This window comes from Pungitius pungitius, chromosome 12, assembly GCF_949316345.1.
Source record: "Pungitius pungitius chromosome 12, fPunPun2.1, whole genome shotgun sequence".
NCBI classification, from domain to species: domain Eukaryota; kingdom Metazoa; phylum Chordata; class Actinopteri; order Perciformes; family Gasterosteidae; genus Pungitius; species Pungitius pungitius.
This window is the reverse complement of record NC_084911.1, coordinates 19,493,448-19,512,488: the sequence shown is the minus strand read 5'-3', so window position 1 is coordinate 19,512,488 and position 19,041 is coordinate 19,493,448. Positions and strand designations below refer to the sequence as shown.

At 46.0% G+C, this 19,041-nt stretch overlaps 1 protein-coding gene across 2 annotated transcripts in view; it reads right to left on the bottom strand.

Moving 5' to 3' along the window:
- The window catches only part of usp43b (ubiquitin specific peptidase 43b), a 44,264-nt gene that overhangs the window by 10,456 nt on the left and 14,767 nt on the right, over positions 1-19,041 (bottom strand). For both annotated transcript variants that reach the window (XM_037475377.2, XM_037475378.2), the window contains 5 exons: positions 15,179-15,271; positions 11,707-11,842; positions 11,344-11,488; positions 5,820-5,982; positions 3,155-3,266 (listed from right to left, as the gene is read on the bottom strand). In XM_037475377.2, coding sequence (XP_037331274.2) covers positions 3,155-3,266; positions 5,820-5,982; positions 11,344-11,488; positions 11,707-11,842; positions 15,179-15,271 — 649 coding nt within the window. The remainder of the gene's footprint in view (positions 1-3,154; positions 3,267-5,819; positions 5,983-11,343; positions 11,489-11,706; positions 11,843-15,178; positions 15,272-19,041) is intronic.

The following is a 19,041-nucleotide window of genomic DNA, read 5'->3' as shown; positions in this document are numbered from 1 at the left end:
TTAGGTACCCCATGCTAGTAACGGGTTGGACCCCCTTTTGCCTTCAGAACTGCCTCAATTCTTCGTGGCATAGATTCAACAAGGTGCTGGAAGCATTCCTCAGGGAGTTTGGTCCATATTGACATGATGGCATCACACAGTTGCCGCAGATTTGTCGGCTGCACATCCATGATGCGAATCTCCCGTTCCACCACATCCCAAAGATGCTCTATTGGATTGAGATCTGGTGATTGTGGAGGCCATTTGAGTACAGCGAACTCATTGTCATGTTCAAGAAACCAGTCTGAGATGATTCCAGCTTTATGACATGGCGCATTATCCTGCTGAAAGTAGCCATCAGAAGTTGGGTACATTGTGGTCATAAAGCGATGGACATGGTCAGCAACAATACTCAGGTAGGCTGTGGCGTTGCAACGATGCTCAATTGGTACCAAGGGGCCCAAAGAGTGCCAAGAAAATATTCCCCACACCATGACACCACCACCACCAGCCTGAACCGTTGATACAAGGCAGGATGGATCCATGCTTTCATGTTGTAGACGCCAAATTCTGACCCTACCATCCGAATGTCGCAGCAGAAATCGAGACTCATCAGACCAGGCAACGTTTTTCCAATCTTCTATTGTCCAATTTCGATGAGCTTGTGCAAATTGTAGCCTCAGTTTCCTGTTCTTAGCTGAAAGGAGTGGCACCCGGTGTGGTCTTCTGCTGCTGTAGCCCATCTGCCTCAAAGTTCGACGTACTGTGCGTTCAGAGATGCTCTTATGCCCACCTTGGTTGTAACGGGTGGTTATTTGAGTCACTGTTGCCCTTCTATCAGCTCGAACCAGTCTGGCCATTCTCCTCTGACCTCTGGCATCAACAAGGCATTTCCGCCCACAGAACTGCCGCTCACTGGATGTTTTTTCTTTTTCGGACCATTCTCTGTAAACCCTAGAGATGGTTGTGCGTGAAAATCCCAGTAGATTAGCAGTTTCTGAAATACTCAGACCAGCCCTTCTGGCACCAACAATCATGCCACGTTCAAAGTCACTCAAATCACCTTTCTTCCCCATACTGATGCTCGGTTTGAACTGCAGGAGATTGTCTTGACAATGTCTACATGCCTAAATGCACTGAGTTGCCGCCATGTGATTGGCTGCTTAGAAATTAAGTGTTAACGAGCAGTTGGACAGGTGTACCTAATAAAGTGGCCGGTGAGTGTATATGAGAGAACATCATAAACAAGAGGAAACATCTCATTGTGTGTGTGTGTTAGTGAGGAGAAAACTGAACAAACGAGCATCTGAGGTCTGGTCAGACTCTCCTGACAGCATGAAGCCTGTCAGGAGCCGCACACACACACACACACACACACACACACACACACACACACACACACACACACACACACACACACACACACACACACACACACACACACACACACACACACACACACACACACACACACATAACGGCTGCACCCATCTCTTCCAAAGTCTTAAACGTTTCCCCTTGACAAAATGCCTGGTCTTTCAAACCGTTTTGAGCACTTTTTGTGTTGACTGTGCAGTGCTTGTGCCATTATTTAAGCCTGGCAAAGCAAAAGACCTCTAATTTTGACGTGTGAAAAAGAACAGTGATCCATTATGTTGTTAGGTGAAGTGCACATGTGTGTAGAGGGATTTACCATTGTTAGGTTACGTAACGTACAGGGCCACACATCACTCGGCAAAATAGAAACAGAATAGCAGTCAAACAGACGGTAAACTTTCATCTGAATAGAAGGGAGAGAGAGAAAAGCTAGTTTACTATCCGGCTGCCAGGTCACTATTGAGCTAGTGACTAATCACTAATGAGCTGAACAAAGTCGGCTTTAGCGATCGGCTGTCCTACGCTGTGACAGAGTTTTACTAGTAGCCGTTGCTAAAATGAAGTGTCAGTAGCAGCATCTAAAATTAGACAGCAGCGGAAACATACACTTTGTGTGACACTACTTGTAGTGTGGAGATAAATAAAAGATTTAGAGCAAACATCTGCTCCAGCAAACTGATTCCACTGAAGGAGCCGGCTTTGAATCGATGGCTCCAAGGAGACAGCACATCTCCAGCAGAGATCCTGAAGACTTTGCACCTGACTCTTTATCTCCTCCTCCTCTCTGCTGGCACTCATCAAAGACGTGTGAGTGATGTACCGCGAGCCCGCCCCCCCGCGCGGCCCTCCACTGCAGCGCCGTGTCAGCCGCCAGCAGCGAGCGAGCACAAACTGGCGAGAAAACGGCCCCTTCGGCTGCAGAGAAGTGCGTAATTGATTCAACAGCTAAGCAGGCGGCGCTTTTTGCATTTCCATCATGACGCCCCGTGTTGAACCGTGGATACACAAAGCCTTATTAACACACCGGCCCTGCAGCCTGTCACAGCAATACACACACACACTTTATACATAGATATACTGTATATATCATTTATAAAAATATGCCGTAGCCTCCTGACTAGCTAGATTTAAACTTTAAGAAGTTCCAGCATCACAATGTATTAAATGCATTTTTCATCAATGTTGTGATTACTGGAAACAAAGAGGGCATCCACTGCGTTGCCAAATCCACTCATTCATTACCACACAAACAGGAGCCAGAGTCCCAGGAGGACGGGACCGGCTGTCCCGACCCAGTGAGCCCGACGGTGCCTGGTGTGTCAGCCGCTGCAGCGAGAGGAAACCAATGCCTTTCTGCCTCCAGCTGGCACTTTAAGCGCTCCCACCTGCACCAAACAGGGCCTTTGTGTGGGCATGCTTCTCTCTGTCCCCGGGCCAATGAACAGGTGCCCGGTCTGCACAGCGGGGGGGAACCATGAGCCCAACTCTCAGGAGGAGCCCTCCCACGCGACAGGATGTCAACGGATGTTTTACAAGCACCATGGAACACTTTCCACTGACTTATTACACAGGTAATTACGCACTGCATCTTCAGTTCTGCAGTTTTCTGGTTTACACGCAGTGAATCGAAAACAGCTGGCAGCACACTTTGGTCCACATAGGCAAACTGTCTGAATGTCGTTGCATCAGCGGGCCGACCCTTCGAGGTGTCTGAAAGCCCACCAGCTTCTGGCACTTTTGACACCGCCCCTGGAAATGAACTTCTACACAGGGATAACTGATGGACTGTGCACAGTACCTGCGCCTGGGCCCCATTGATCATCAGGTAATACAGTTTGCTGAGGATGCTCTGCTGCAGCTGGTCCCAGGAGATGGATCGGTCCTCCCTCATCAGGAACGGAGGTCCAAACCTTCAACAGGGAATGGAAATCAGTTTACACACAAGGCCCCTTTTAACCGCTCCACATTGTCCCTGGCCGACTCGCACGTCTCTTCCTCCTATTGTAATGCAAATAACCATTTATTAACTTTATCGGCACTAGAGCAGAATTCTCATTACAGCATATCTATGGAAGGACGGGGAGAGATAATAAGGAGTGAGAATAGATGATTAGGAGAGGGACGAGCACCCCTCTGAAAGGATGGATCACATGACACATTCATCATAACACCCATCTAATTGAGGGCGGCCCTCCGGTGTATGCTTGAGATTTATTAGTATGAGACCACGTGAGCATGTATGAGCATAAAGACACCAACAAAGACCCATGGATGCACAGACACAGGGGATGACGATGGGATGCTAATCAACTGTAGAATGATCAGTAAAAGAGAGGAGTATTGGATGGAAACTTTGTTGTACAGTCACCATTTAGTCTTTTAATTAATTCAATTTGGGCTTTAAGCGTCTTACTAACATTGGAACACTGATGTATAAATCACACACATCCTCAGTCACACATTTTTTTACAATGTGTTTTATTAGATCATATATGGATACCACTGAGGGAATGAGGTTAGATTGTGGTTCAGGATGGTAACCATTAACATTCTGTGGTGGCAGAGGAGTAGCAGGATGAGACAAAATACAAGTCCAGAATGACTCATCTACTTCCCCTGGAAACAACTCTCTCGCTGTACGGTTATTTATACACACAGGAATACACACAGTTCATTTTACAGTGTTCGGCAAAATTGTTGAAGTGCAGAGTTGAAATCACACTTCATTCAGTGTGATTCAACCCTTACAGAGTAAATTGCACTAAAGAGCTGGAGTCATCATCCAGTGTCAAGATCACATTCATTTACAACACTTAGTGGAGTTAAATGAACTCTTTGATAGGTTTTAAATGTAACTGTACAGTGTCACACTTGTTGGTATCAGGCTTACCTCCATGTGATGTGGTGCATGGATTAATGATGGTGCATCAGGAACCACAGGGTTGTTGGTTTGAACCCTGTCTTTCCCATGTTCCATGTTAAAGTGTCACTGAGCAATACACCCAACTGTCAACTGCTCCCTGGGCTAAAATGTAAACTCCATGTGTTAAAAATGCAATATAAGTTACTTTAGCTAAATGACGTTATTTTTGACACTTATTCCACACACTTTGTTGAGTGTTGATTTGGATTTTGGGTCAATATAAACACCAGCTTAGAATTGAATCTCACGGAGTCAATTTAACTCTCTGAAATTTGCTGTGTAGGCAATAGGACTGAATTATTCTAAGTACATTGTGTTAGCAATTCTCTTCACAGAAGTCTACATTTATGCCCATTTAGTTTTCCCAATTAGGAGATTTTTGGTGGGATAATGCACTGTAATCGATTACTTACACGCAGTGATCTGGTCCAGGCAGACAATCAGTGGCGAGATGGAAGAATAAATAGTTGAATAGTGAACTTTCCCGGAGGTGCAATGTGAAAACAGCAAATGTTTAGCTTTCACCCGTCACATGTGAAACTTCTGTTGGAGTCACAGCTTCAACAAATCAATGACACCGCTGAGCTTTCACACTTTTGCTGACTTTCAGAAATGTGCCCGTGATGATATTCTACAGGAAAGCGGAGCGAGAGCCGAGCTCGGGACTCCGATGTCATTTTCTTGGCACACTCAAGTCCTCCAGCTGTCACCCGAGGAGAGCGGGACGGGCGGCGGGTTTGATCGACGAGGGGAAGGCGTTTGAAGGAGAAACTGAGCTCACCTATATTGATCCCTCTGGACTCTGTCAGGCAGACGGATGTCTGATCTCCGCTTAGTGCCAGGTGTCCTCGGTCGTTGGGTTTCGGGAACCCGTCTCACAGCGAGAGGCCTCCCCCCCCCCCCGTGACAGGGAGCCAACGTGACCTTGACACGAGACACTGCGGACGGAAGCTGCTGCACGCGGAGAAGCTGCCGGCTCGGAAACCGACAAAAAAAAGACTCACCCGGGGACAGCGGAGTCAGAAAAGCTGCGAAATGGCGCTTTGCTGAGCCCTGAAGTCCTCCTCAAGTTACTGCTGCTGCCACGACTCGCACGCCACGTGTGCGTTTACTTACTGCATGGAGACAACGGGGGTCCGGTTTCACATGGAAGTGAACAAAAACAGGGTTCTCAGCTTTAGCCGACAACAGCAGATTTGAATTGGCTGTGCGGCGGCGGTGTGAACGACAGAGAAGAGCAAACCACCCTCAACCATCCCTCAAGCCCTGATAACACAGGTGGAGGATCCAGTCAGGTACTTTAGTGAACGCTACCTGTGTCCCAAACCAAACTATGTGGCTTTGTAAATATTTCTGCATGTGGTAACCAGCGCTCGCAGCAGAGAAACAGGTCGCCTTTCCTCACAATTCAGCCTTAGAGCCCCCAAGCTGCATGGGCATCACCCGCATTAGAGCCTCATCACTTCAACACCAGAAGTGGCTCAAAGCTGGCTGCCCGGCGGCGTCGGCTGCTCATCTCGGGGTCACCTGCTGGGATTACCTGACAGCCTGCTGGCCGCCGCCTGCAGCGTTGCACACCAACAGCAGAATCTTCACGGGGGCGCCTTGGTTGAGGAACTCGGATGACACCGTCCCCGACGAAGGAAGCCTCTGACCCTCGGGACCAGTGGAGTATGGAGACGACGGGAGGCTGTGGTGGTACCCTGGCAGAGGAGGAGGAACACGGGTTCAGAGAGGAGGTGCGACCACAGTTCTGTTGGTACAAGTCAGCTTCAACTACGAGAAGAGCCTGCAACTGTTCTCCTTCAGAGGGAAACAAACCGATTTCCCGTGGCCACTGAAGTGCACACGAGGAGCGAGGAGGAGATGTTTAAAGTGGCGAGGCAGCGGCTTTCTATTTGGGGAGCAGTGATTCAGGGGGGGGGGGGGGGGGGGAGAGCAGATGGGCCGATGGCCGCCTGCACTCTCAGCAGGAGGTATTATCGGATGCGGCTTCTGCTCCACATCCCGTCCTGGTGGGGCGCCAAGCGGCACCACTCCCCTCCCGTCTCCCCCCCCCCTCTCAGCACGGAGGAGTGGGACCGACTACCTGAGCGAGCTGCTTTCATGTGTCGATGTCGCTCGACTCGAGCAGGGGGGCGAAACTCGATGGGACAACGCGCTGCGTTTTACACGAGCTGTGACCTCTGACAGCCGTGGGAATGATTTATGGGGGGGGGGAATCTCATTTTAAATGGCTAGCGATACACACACATGTTCATGAAACGGCAGTAAAATGCAGAGGTCGCGTGGCCTGTCGCGCTATGATTTACACAGAGACACCGGGGAGGAGACCCAGCGCTCATCGCTCATTTAATCACTTCATATGGCTCAAAAACACTCCCGTTTCTACACATTTCTTTCATGGCGTTTTATTATTACTTTTTTCCCTTGTTCCCTGGATGATTGATGAGGGGAGTGTGACATATGGGTTTTACCGTGTAGCCACATTTGAAGTGGTACTTCCACGACAACGCGGCTGTGTGAAACAGACACACACACACACACCAACACAGAGTGTCATGTTTAGCCTCCCGTTGATCCTCATCTCACCCAAAAAAAAAGCCTCCAACTAATTGGGAGAGACGGGAGAGACGGCAGGAAGCCGGCGAGCTGCTCGTTGCAGGTGTTCTCATTGTCCAACAGACACACAGGACGAGCCAGACTAAACACAGCCAGCCCATAATTAAACACCTCTGCCTCTAAAGGGATCCACTCTGCTCACAGCTACAGCACCCCTGCCCCCCCCCCCCCCCCACACACACACACACCAAATCCCATTAGCCACATTGAAGGTCTGTGCGCCTGGAAGCAAGCCGGACAAATACATGAGTCACGTCTGAATGTCGCTATGTTGAAAATATATTTCATATGAACACACTATGTAATTGGCTGAATGTGACTAATGAGGGTAGTTAGTGAAAGGAGGGACGAGCCTCCGTGACTCAATGGTCACTGTGTGATTTCATGAATTTGTGACTTAATAGTCATGATTCCTTCTTCGGACTGAACATGGCGGTGCAGCTCAAGTGGGTCGGTCTGGATTTATGTAGCAAAAGCACAAATCAGCAACTTATCTTGACAGGAGGATGGAAATGACACATTCCACTCGTCAAGTATTTAAATATCGCCGCATATCAGATCTGATCTAAATGTGCTAAACATTAAATCCAGCATGTACGCACACGCTCACATTGACCACGCTGATGCTGGTAGAATGTTGGGCTGCACTGACTTTCTCTTAATATACAGTATAAAACCGAGGCATTATCTTTAACCCCTTTTTCCTTTGATGTTTGACAGGCTAAAACACAGCTGGATAGAAACCAGGATGGAGGCAGAACATTTTTATAAAGAATGAAATGATTCGCTTATCTGTTTCCAACCAAAAGAGGAAGCTGTGCAGCCTTCAAATGTTGATTTAGAATTCAGACATCGACCTCATGAGAAGCACGGTGAGGACCATCGTAATCAGGGCACCTGAGCCCATGGCGGGAGTGGGAACGCGCCCTGGGTCCCTGGACCTCATGCTGGTCTCTGTTGTTGCTCACACGCGGGGGGCCCCTACAATCACACGCAAATCCAACAGCGATGATCACATTCAAGAGGAAGTGGGCGATGAGCGGATAGGCGACTTGTAGCAGAGCTGAGCTTCAAAAATCTCAAGTGAGTATTTTCCAGTAAAAGCCAGTGATGCCAGATTCAAGTCAACCACCGCCAAATCCCAAAGAAATGGAAGGTGTGAGCTTCGAGAGTTTAAACACTACTCATTTTCTAAGGCAACCTCCATTGCTTGATCTCCATATAGGTACATGAAAATGAAGTAATGTAACCACATCATTGATTCATCACAGACATGTGATATGGGGCATCAACGTATGTCTGTGCACTTCCACGAGAAGATGCCTGAAGCTGCTGTGGTGTGAAGCAGAGAAGTGACGTGAGCCTCTTGGACCGATTCAAAGATGTGAGGTTTTTTTTGTAGCCTTTCCAAAACATGACAAAAGTGTGAGGAATGGCTTTGTTCATTGCTAATTGGAGGCCTTTTCTCCTCACTGCTGCCAGAGGGCCCTGCAGGACTTCTCTCTGCTTCAGTAGCACTCTTTGTAATTTGTAAAAGTCCTTTTTACATCCAGGAGAAATCTCAACAGCGGCCTCCCATCTGTCTTTGTCTTCAGTCTTTTCTGTTGCATTCAGCTACAAATCTCAACCTGCCAGCTGTTAAATCCCAACAGCATGTCAACACATCTAATGAATAATTTGATTAACTAATTCATAACATCAACAGTTACATCCTATTTCATAAGATGTGTTGTGTTGATAATATGATAATAAGGATGGATGAATGGAGAGGTAATGGCACTATCCAAAGCTAAAAAAAGAGTTGCCTTTTGGTCAGCTGACACCGAAACACAAAGAATCTGGCATCAAGGAGGCAAAGAGCCGGCCTCCTGAGAGGCTGGTAAGATGCCGTTGAGTTGAGCACCTCTTCTGCTCGCGTTGACCTCCTCGTGGAGGAGTCAGCTGACCAGACTTCCAGACGGCGTCTTTCATCTGGCTGTGAGACGCCTTCACACTTTATTTTCTTGTTGCATGGATCATCCGCCAATGAAAACGCTCAGTCAGTTCCTTCAACCAGACTCATGGAGATGATGTTAATCTTGTCATTTCAGCTTGTAATAGTTTGGTGGCTGAAAGTACAAAAGTTCAAAGTCTCTTTGATTCTTAAATGACTCAAAGTTAGACCTGTTGTCATTGTTCAGCTTGACACACATGGCAACAGTAACTAAGTGGGCTTAACAAGAAATGCCAGTGGGAGCCAGCAGAGAGGACGGTTGCGTGTGTTTGGGTTGTAAAACTTAAACTATGCTCTGAAAGCGCTCCCTCCTCAGGTTACCTACACCAGAATAGTTGAGGCTCGCTTTCTTCAGTTTTTAGTGCGTGCCGCTCTTCTGGGAAACGCTTCATAAAACGCACCATTCATAATTACTTTGAATTACACATCGGGGGGGGGGGGGGGGGGGGGTTACGATATTATAAAAGGTTCAACATGTTTGGACGGAACAGGGTTAGGCATTTTCACCAAGCGCACTACCTGACGTCACCAATGATGTGTCATTACACCTCGGAAAGCCTCTGACCACTCCGGCGCCGGGTGGTCGCACGCCGCCCAGTCAGTGCGCCCGTGACCCCACGTGACCTCAGAAGACGAACAAGGCCTGACTTTAATGTGCAGTGGGGGGCGGTGGTTGTGCAGCGGTAAGAGGATGATGTAAGAGATTACCCCAAAGAGAGGATTCACATCACAGCGATTCACAGTGTGAGTAAATGACCTTGGAATCTCCTGAATAGATGCCAGTGATTACAATCAACTTTGATTAAAACAGGGTTTCCCTCAGATGTCACCGCTTTAATTGGCCACAGGAAGCAAGCTGCTCCCTGCAGGCTCCACACAACATGTGGCTTAATCCAACGCCTGAGGGCATAATCCACATCGATGACCTCAGCGTTAGCACGCCACGCAAAAATGCTTAGATTACCGAGCTTCTATCTGTGAGACGGATAATCTGTCTCATTTCTGAAGCACAGGACTCTGATTTCCACTTTCATTTCAGCATTTATGGATAATTGATTAAAAGGTCTCTCAGGGATCAAAAGCCTTTTAGATTTGGTAATTGCAGAAGACACATAACGATCTCATTTTTAATGGCTGCAGACAGCCTGAAAGCATTACAGATCACTGTTGTGGTTGGAATAAAAACATTTAATGATGGGCCATTTAATAGGATAATGTGATATTTGTCTGCTGTTTATTTGTATGCTGACTTGATCGTATATCTTTGGGTAAACAGAAAATACTTTGAGTTAAATCATTTTTCTGTTTTGCACATTAATAATCTGATGGGACTGAGACTGATGGGATATTCATCAATAGGAAAGTAAAATGTTCTCTTCAATCAAATACCAAAACAAGCTAATGATCCCTTTTTGATATTGCATGACTCTGGGGCTTTTTCCTCAAAAAGGTTACATCAGAAAAACAAATAACTGAAGTCATGCAAAGCGATGATGAAATCTTGATCCATCAGATACAATTTTTGAGTTGTGCTTTCAAGAAACACTAAAACCCTTGTGAATGTCCCCATGATGCTTTTGTTTTTCAGCTTCCGCTCCTGCTATTCACCCACGGTCAATTAGGACGGATTAGGAGGACGCTTGGTCTTCTCTCCATCACAACCCGCTCCTGGTACATCGCATACAAGCGAACAACAGCACAGCTGTTTCCCATTGTCACATCTTAGGGCCCATTGGCCAAAGTAACGAGAAGCTAGTGGTGCATCGCAACTCTTTGGGAATACTGGGCATCAGGGAAAGAGGTGGTGGTGTTGCGTCTTTTGTGAGCATTGGCTCTTAAGATTAGAAGCAAACAAGAACATCACCCCGTGTTAATGTTCTTTTAAAAGATAAAAATATCTTATTTCATGTATTCTCACAGGGAAAACGTGCCAATGTGAAAGCCATAATCTGCATTGCACAGAAAAGTGTTGAGTGGTGATGAAGAGTCTCCATATCATCCCCTGCAGGCTGTGCCAGCGTGAACCCGGGGGATCTTGTCTGTGCAGCAGAATGTGTGGGGGGGGGCCACTGTGCGGTCATTGAGCGATTCATTAAAGCACCGTAAGTCATATTTTCCGTGTGCAGCAGCAGCGGTGACACAGTGCTGGGACACTTACAGCCCTGTGAGACAGGACGACAAAGGAGAAAAGGTTCCTTTACGCCACAGAGCAAGAAACAAGGGCGTAGAATGAAGAGATAAATCTGATGTGCACAGCAGGGGGGGGGGGGTGATCTGCAGAGCTCTCAATGTGCTCTCAATGTGCATTCCCTGAGGGTTTCATTAAGCAAAATAAATGGTTGAAATTTGTGTTTGCTTCAAGATCCATCTGTAAATTCCCATTCGTGTTGGGGGAAAACATCTAAGTAGCACCACAAACTAGTTCTCCTCAAATGTTATCACTATGTACCTGAGATCCGCGCCGAACCTCCTCTGATGTACAGGGGCGGAGCCTGGAAGGCATAGATGACATCACTCTCAGCTATGCTGCTCAGGTCCTCCTCATCGAAGAAGGAGCGCTGGAGGCCTGTGGAGTAAACCTCTGTCAGGATCACCTGGACACACACACACACACACACACACACGAGTTTCAAAAATCACACAATGCTCTTGGAGTGAACTTAGAACCCACTTGATGGATGGTGATCATTGCACTATTATTTCCTCTAATCTCAGTTTAATTTGTTCAGGCCGATGTAAGCAAGAAAAGTCAGAATAAGATTCACAAGTCACTAGAATTTCCTCCTTTTTTTAATATTTATTTAATAGTTACCTGGTCTGGGGAAATTCTCCCCTCGTCAGCCGCCATCCTCCTGAGGAAGGCCACGGAGCCGAACAAAGGCACGGCCAGCCCGACCCGCAGGTACCTCTGTCCTTTGGTGCTGAACACCAGCACCACACACAACCACCTGCCACAGAAGGCAAAAACACACTGAGGGACGCTGCGGGTGAGAAGAACCTCCAGTCAGGTTTCTACTGCAACCTCCTCCACGGCCCGGGAAGGGACAAAAGAAGACTTTCATGAATAAATCAATACGCTTTAACATTAATAATAGATCATTATGACTTATTTTTATGTGTGCCAAATAATGGAATCTCTATTGCATTTTTAAAAAGAGGGAGCGCTTGGCTCTGACCTCTCCAGAGGGAGCGCTGACATGAGCCGGGTGCCGGGACATAATGGATTTTTTGAATAACAGCACCCTGAGGAGACACACAGGAGCCCTATCAGGTACCTGTGGACGTCTGTAGAGAAATAGAAAAACAGGGGCTAGAAATAAGAAAGGAAAGAAACAGGAAAAAAACTGAAAAACGAAGAACTAACCGAGAGGAAAAATGTGTCAATGAATGAAAAAGGTTGAACCAAAGTCCTTTGGCGATGTTGTGAGCGCAGTGAGGCTGCGAGGGATGAGGATTGGGGGCTAATGGTTAGAGCCAAAGGGGGCGATCCTGTCGTGCAGCTCCGGTCCTGGTTGCTTGGAGACAACACCCGGATCCATTTGGCTGAAATGCCAAAACGAATTATTTGTACTGTAATATGATGATGTGGGGGCATCCTGTACACAACACGTATTGCATGTTGTGATCCCAAAAGTAATAAAAACTGAACGAGTGACTGAACTTTGGCTTTATTTGCTCTGGATGGTAAGTTATAAAAAATATATATATATATAGGTAAAAGTTTAACACTTCACATACCAGTGCACTGTGTTGGGGGCACTAAACATAGTTTAATGCAATTTATGCATATGAAAGATGTATATTTGTTGCATAATTTGTCTGGTACTGACTGTTCAGAGACCCGGTACCAGTCCAATGTCCTGATGTTGGGAATCTTTGTTCTAAGGAAATTATTTGTCTTGTCTTCATCAAGGAAAATATTGGCCCCATGAATTGATTTATAAACTAGGAGCAAGTTTTGACAAATTCTTTTGGGACTAGTTTAAAAATGTATAACATCGGACATACATAGTTCTACTAGTTCTTGTAAATTACTGTTAAATCCACAGCAACATGTTTACGTCTCTGATTTGTGTGCAGAACAGGAAAAAAAAGTCATTATAATAATTGTCGGCACTATTCAAGCCTAAACGCATCAAGGTCTCCAGAATCTATCCCAATTACATTCTTCATACCAGCATGGACTAAATGTAACTGCTAAGCCTCTCTTTCATTGGTCTTTGCATAAATCTGAGATGTAGCTGATGACCATTTTTCTCGATTTCTGCGATTATTTTGCTTCCATCATATAAAGCAATATGCAGTTCAAACATAACATTGCGTATAGGTATCGACCGCCCTAACGTGTTAAATCATTTGATTAGTAGTCCGTGTCCCGCAGTAAGCTGTGCATCAAATGTACACAAAGTCATCCAGCTTGCAAAGAGCAGATGGACGGAGCAGAAAAGGAAATGTTTGCCAGCAAACGTGATGTATTTACGGCTCAGCTGAACCCTTCACACAGAGAGATGCATTAAAAACCTACTTCCAAAGACAATCCATCTGCTCCTTTCTGGTTTCATCCCTCAGAAGTGTTTTCTCTCACTCTGTCTGCCACACAGCGAAAAGAGAGGACGGAAACTAAATGCTCTCGACTCGGCTCGCTGTCACAACAAAGCTCCTCAAAACTTGTCCTCTAAAATTAGACGGGATGCCGGCAGAACTTGTGTGACTTCTTTCAAAAGACTGAAAAGTAACAGAAAGGAAATAACTAGCGAGTAGAAACTCTGGCCAACCGTAAGATGGTTATCAGCACGCCTCTGTGAGTCGCCCACCGGACAGACAGGAGTTTCACCTGCAGGCGATGTGCTGATTTAAATATTATTAGCAAATGCAAAGGAAGCCCCAACAAATACTTATGTTTAGATTCATGGTTTCACTACAAAAGAATGAGATGGATGGGACTGTTCTATCTTTGTGTTGCAGGTGGAGTATATGAATAAGAGACTGAGTAGCACCGCCTAGGTCCATTATCACTGGGCTCTCCTCTTACCTCTATTCTAGTTTGTAAATGTGAGGGCCCAGAAGCCCCCTCACTGCATACCCAGCAGCAGGTTAGCTTAGCACAAAGGAAAAAAACGCTAGCCTGTTCACATGCGTGCAACATTTGAAGTGTGATGCTCTATTTCGTCATTGAGAGCAGTGTAGCTCACAATCAGTGAGCTTTAGAGGGGATGCTAAACCAATTTTGATAAAGCAACTACATTTCCACTCATAGTTTTAAATGGTCAGATAGATGGATGGATGCTATTAGAATTCATTCATTTAGTAAACACAAGTACAAGGGGTCAGACTAAAAGATGCGCAGAAACCAGTAAAAGACGCCAGAAAATGTCCCGTTGGCGACATGGAGGCTGAGTGGCTGATGGGATGCTGAGAGGTTTTTACATCAGCGTTTCCATCTCAATACAACAGCTCCTACTGCTTGTTGTGCATGTACAAAGCTGGTTGTTGTCCAGGCAGTTTTCCTGTTGTAACCCTTTGTTAAAGTCTCAAGCTCGAAGAAACGGTTCCACGTTTTCTTTCCTCCGAGACAGTGGAAATGAAACGTACGCTAAATCTGCCTCTCTGTGTCTGCTAACCCGAATTCACTCCCCTCTAAATCATTTCAGAAAGACGGAGGATATAAATAACTAATTACCGTATTACAGAAAGCACTGAAACTACGGGCCTAGCTAAGTTATGCTAACTGGCTGCTGGATAGACTCAGGTGTCTAAGAGGTGTTGATCCTCCTGATGCATCAAGCGTGTATTAACAGGCGCCAACGGCGCCGTTTGTAAAATGTCGCACGTTCTAAAGTCCTGCGCAGTTTCGGTACATTTAGCATTATCATATGAAAAAATAAGCACGACAATGTCACTTTTTCAAACATTTAGAGAGAAATTTGTGTAAAGACACGCAATAACTTTTCCAAGGATAATGTTTGGCAGTAACACAAAGTTATTAAATAACATAAAATGTTTCATCTAAATGTAAATGTTAAATGTTATATATAAATGTTACATGTTATATATAAATGTTAAATGTTAAATGTTCAGTCTAAATGTCAGACATGATGACTGAACATTACAATGTTTACGGTAATTCATGCAGAACAAGATGGCAAGTCCAAATGAATTAGCTTTGCTCAGGATTTTACAATGTGCAACATTTTACAAACTGCGTCCCATATCTCTACTTTCAAGAACACCAATTGGTTGGTATTTCGGGGGACCACCTGTGGATCAATACCGGCTGTGTTTACCTGGTCTGGCGAAGAGGAATTGGGAGTGAGATGCACAGGAACGGGTCAAAGGTGTTGCTCTGCTTCATGCAGTGGGGGCACGTCAGTGAAGATCTGAGGAAAAGGAAGCAGACATTTACATTAGCCTTTAAAAACCCAGGTCTTCCAAACCAACCTCAGTCAGTCCAGCAGGTTTAATCGTGTGACCCAAGTGAACGAGGCAGAACCTCTTGATCTGATTGTGAGAACAGAGGGGATGAGTGATGTAAGGGGTGAGGATTGAGAGAGAGAGAGAAGGGGGGGGGGGCTATGAAGGGAGACAAGCAGAGGCAGTTTGCATCTTGTTGCATCACTCTCACCAGTTCTTGCTACGCGGCCATTAGCGCTGATGCCGTAGCAGTGAAGGGCAGAGCTTTACAGAGCGATGGCCTTTCTGCCCTCTGCACCTGAATGAACGCTGTCCAGATGTGCGATTTTCCTCTTTCAATAGTTTTCCATTCGGGCCCCTTTGTTCAGGATTTGACTCCTTTCAATGAACCCCACTCCGTTTCACAGGGGGGGCGTATTCCAGTGAGCTAATTATCTCAACAATGAGTCACAGAGCTCACTGAAGCTAATGGACTGATTGCTGGATGTGATTTTCTAAACGGACCTGAAACTTAATTAAATCTTTTGTCCATCGTTTAAAGTAAATCCGCGCTGGACTTTCTGAATAAGACTTTCTGTAAATACTAAGGGAATCTTGAATATGAATCTTCCTTCAACCTCTCGAATTACATGATCGAGAATCAAAGATATCAAAGATATAAGATACGATGAATAAACTAATACGTATTTATAAATCTATAAATGCTTAAAACATGTAGTGGAACGAATGCAAACTCGGACCGACCCGCCTGAACACCAACAGTTAGATATTTAGTGCAAAAAGGGAGTAAAAAAAATTACATTTGGTTGACAATTGAAAGAAATGAACTCTGACTAAGACACGCTTGTCAGAGCGTGACGTCGCATCATTAAAACTCTGCAGGTCTTTGTTATGACTGAGTGAGTGTATCCCAGGGATGAGGAAGCTGAAGGCAGCATGTTTATCATGTTGGTGAGACAAAAGAAAGCAGAAAGTCATCGAGGAGAAAGCACCATCATTGGATTGGAAGAGAATATTGTAGACTAAAGATCTATGGGTAAACAAATGTCTTTATTTACAGCCCATAATGAGCTTACGTCACTACTCTAAATTATCGTTCATCATCGATCTGCTAATCTGTGAAATAACTTCATAATGACAAGTGTGATTCTCCACTGTGACACTACTGAAAGCTCGGTGCTGCACATAAACTGAAAATAGACCTGCGTGAAGCACAACCCGACCGAGGGAGACGTGCATCTCACGTGGAGATAAATCAGAAACATATATTACCATTAAATCCTAACTCCTCTGTTCTTTGCACGCCGCGTGGCCTCCTACGTATGGACCCATAGATGGACCGTTGAAATGTGTTTCCCCTTATCAGACGGCACCTGACGGAGCCAGCGCGGGGGGTGGGGGGGGGGGGGGCTGAATAAAGCCCTGTTCAAGCAGCCCCAGCTGACGCTGGCTCTTAGTGGATCTCTCCCTGTTGGCGGAGCCGAATGGCTGCCCTACGGATGTCTGGTGCTCGCCAGGAAACAGTAAGGGTTGCTGCACTCGGTGCATACAAATCACACTTTGCACTAAAACATAGATGTGCTGAAACACTTATGGAGAGAAAAGGAGCACCGGGAGAGGTGATGCTCTAATGGAGGAAGCATGCAAAAGGTTGAGAGGTCTGGAATGCAGCCGGGCTGCAGAGAGCCTGAGCTTGATGCTTTGCACTTCAACACACTGCTGCATTTTCCCAGAGTAACGCCGGCGTCTAAATCTAATTGCAGAGCAGCAATAAAAAGTCTATGTACAAAAGAAATAGACTTGCAGCTAGTCCTTCTCTTCCCTATTTATTCCAGTTTATTCCCCACACACAATGTTTTCCGAGATAGGAAACACCCACATCATAAGCAGACCCGTTACTGCCCCTGCAAACTCCAGTTAACCAATAACAAATCAACCTGGACATGTAATGAAATGCAGGCTGAGAGGGCCTCTGAGAGGAGGTGGCACGGCGCTGAAACTGCACCACGGTTGTAATCTGAAGTGCTCGGCTGCCCCTCCATCACAAAGTCCCAGCCGAGTACAGACTCAGACACCTCATTTAAGATTAGCTTCGTTGGTCACGGAGGTTAGAGAAGCACCTAGCAGGTGATCTGTGGATCGTCTGACAACAGAAAACATAAATTAAGATCCAACAAGTCTTGGCTTGGCTCTGCTCGGACAGATTGAAGCTTTTAGGATGGGAGCGATGATTGCATAGTGCGCGCCATTACAAGGATTATCCTCCGCTCTGTCGACTCAGAGATGTTGGATTGCATCGGACACTGCGCTGCGAAGTGCTACCAGGGGCCTCAGGAAGTATTCCTTCGAAGACCAATTCCAGCAGTAGCAACCCATTCATCTCCATTTAAACACTCTCAGCCCTGTAATGCATGCTTTTTTGCTTTGTTAAGATGCACTCTGACGGTACACTGGCTGTAAATGTCCCTCTGTAAACTTTGTGGTTTATGTGGATGTTCCCCCAGCCAAGATGAGCACAGTGTCCCCGTCAGCTCGAGTGGGCCCAGAGTGCTGCTTACTGTCTAGACACACCGCCCTGTCCCTGCTGAAACATTTGACAGGGAGGGTGGCAATTAAAAGATGTATTATTGGCCAGTCACACAGAGATGAAATATTTGGTAGCTACAACTCAGAGGGAGTACTTGAACAAATGTATTAATCCAACATAGATCAGCTTCAGCTTTATAATCTGTGAACAGAGGTTAACGAATGCAGTCCAGATGGCCTTTTGCATCAAGAGCTGGAGACAGAAGATACAGCCCAAAACATCTCTGTGAAAAAGCTCTGAGTCATTAACCGCAGAGTAAATATCTGTTTTTACATGCCAGCAATAAATCTGCAGTGCAAACGTGTTAACGTTTTTCTTGGACCAGAATCGGGACCCAGCTGAGTGGGTCATCTCGACATGTGAATGACACGCGTCTCCGTGTGAGCCACAGCTGACAGGTGAACAGAAACCTGCCTGCCTCTCTTCAACCAGAGGAAGACTGATGGGAGTCACCGAGACATTCAGCTGCATTAGAAATGTCTTGATGTCCAAATCCAGGCCTGCTCTTAGACAGATGTGCTTGCAGTTGCCACTCAGCCTGTGACCTTTTGCTTCCTCCTGACAACAGCAGAAAATGACAGTCACAGGCTCATACAGTACGTGTAATGTGTATAATACGGATAAACTCTGGATAAACAAGCATTAGGGCTCTTTGTCGCACTGGGGCAGCGGCTGGTAGTTCGGGGAATTGACCCGTCGTCATTGCTCGTCCGGGAAATCAAGCATTCGGGTTTCACGGTTTCCTTTTGTACTTTAACAATCAGCACGTTGCCCCCCCGGTTTCAGCTGTTCATGCAGAATAAACAACTGCAGGCAGCAGAGTAAGCGGCCGCAGATGAAGCCTGTCAATAAGCCAGACAATAAGTCCGTGTCCTCAGTAGCTGATGAGAATAGAGTAATAAATAGGTGCGGTACAGCTAGTAAGTGATATAATACGGATCAATGTCATTTCATTCCATTATAACCTTGTTGAGCTGCTTAGGTCATACTGCAAGATGATAACATTACTGCTTTATTGCTTCTATTTTTTACCACTTTCTATAAAGATGAGTATAGAATAGGAATAAAGCGGCTTTTGGGCGGTTTTCTGTGGTAATTTGACTTGTTCCAAATAAAATGGGAATTGTGATTAGTTAAGGTGACAACACA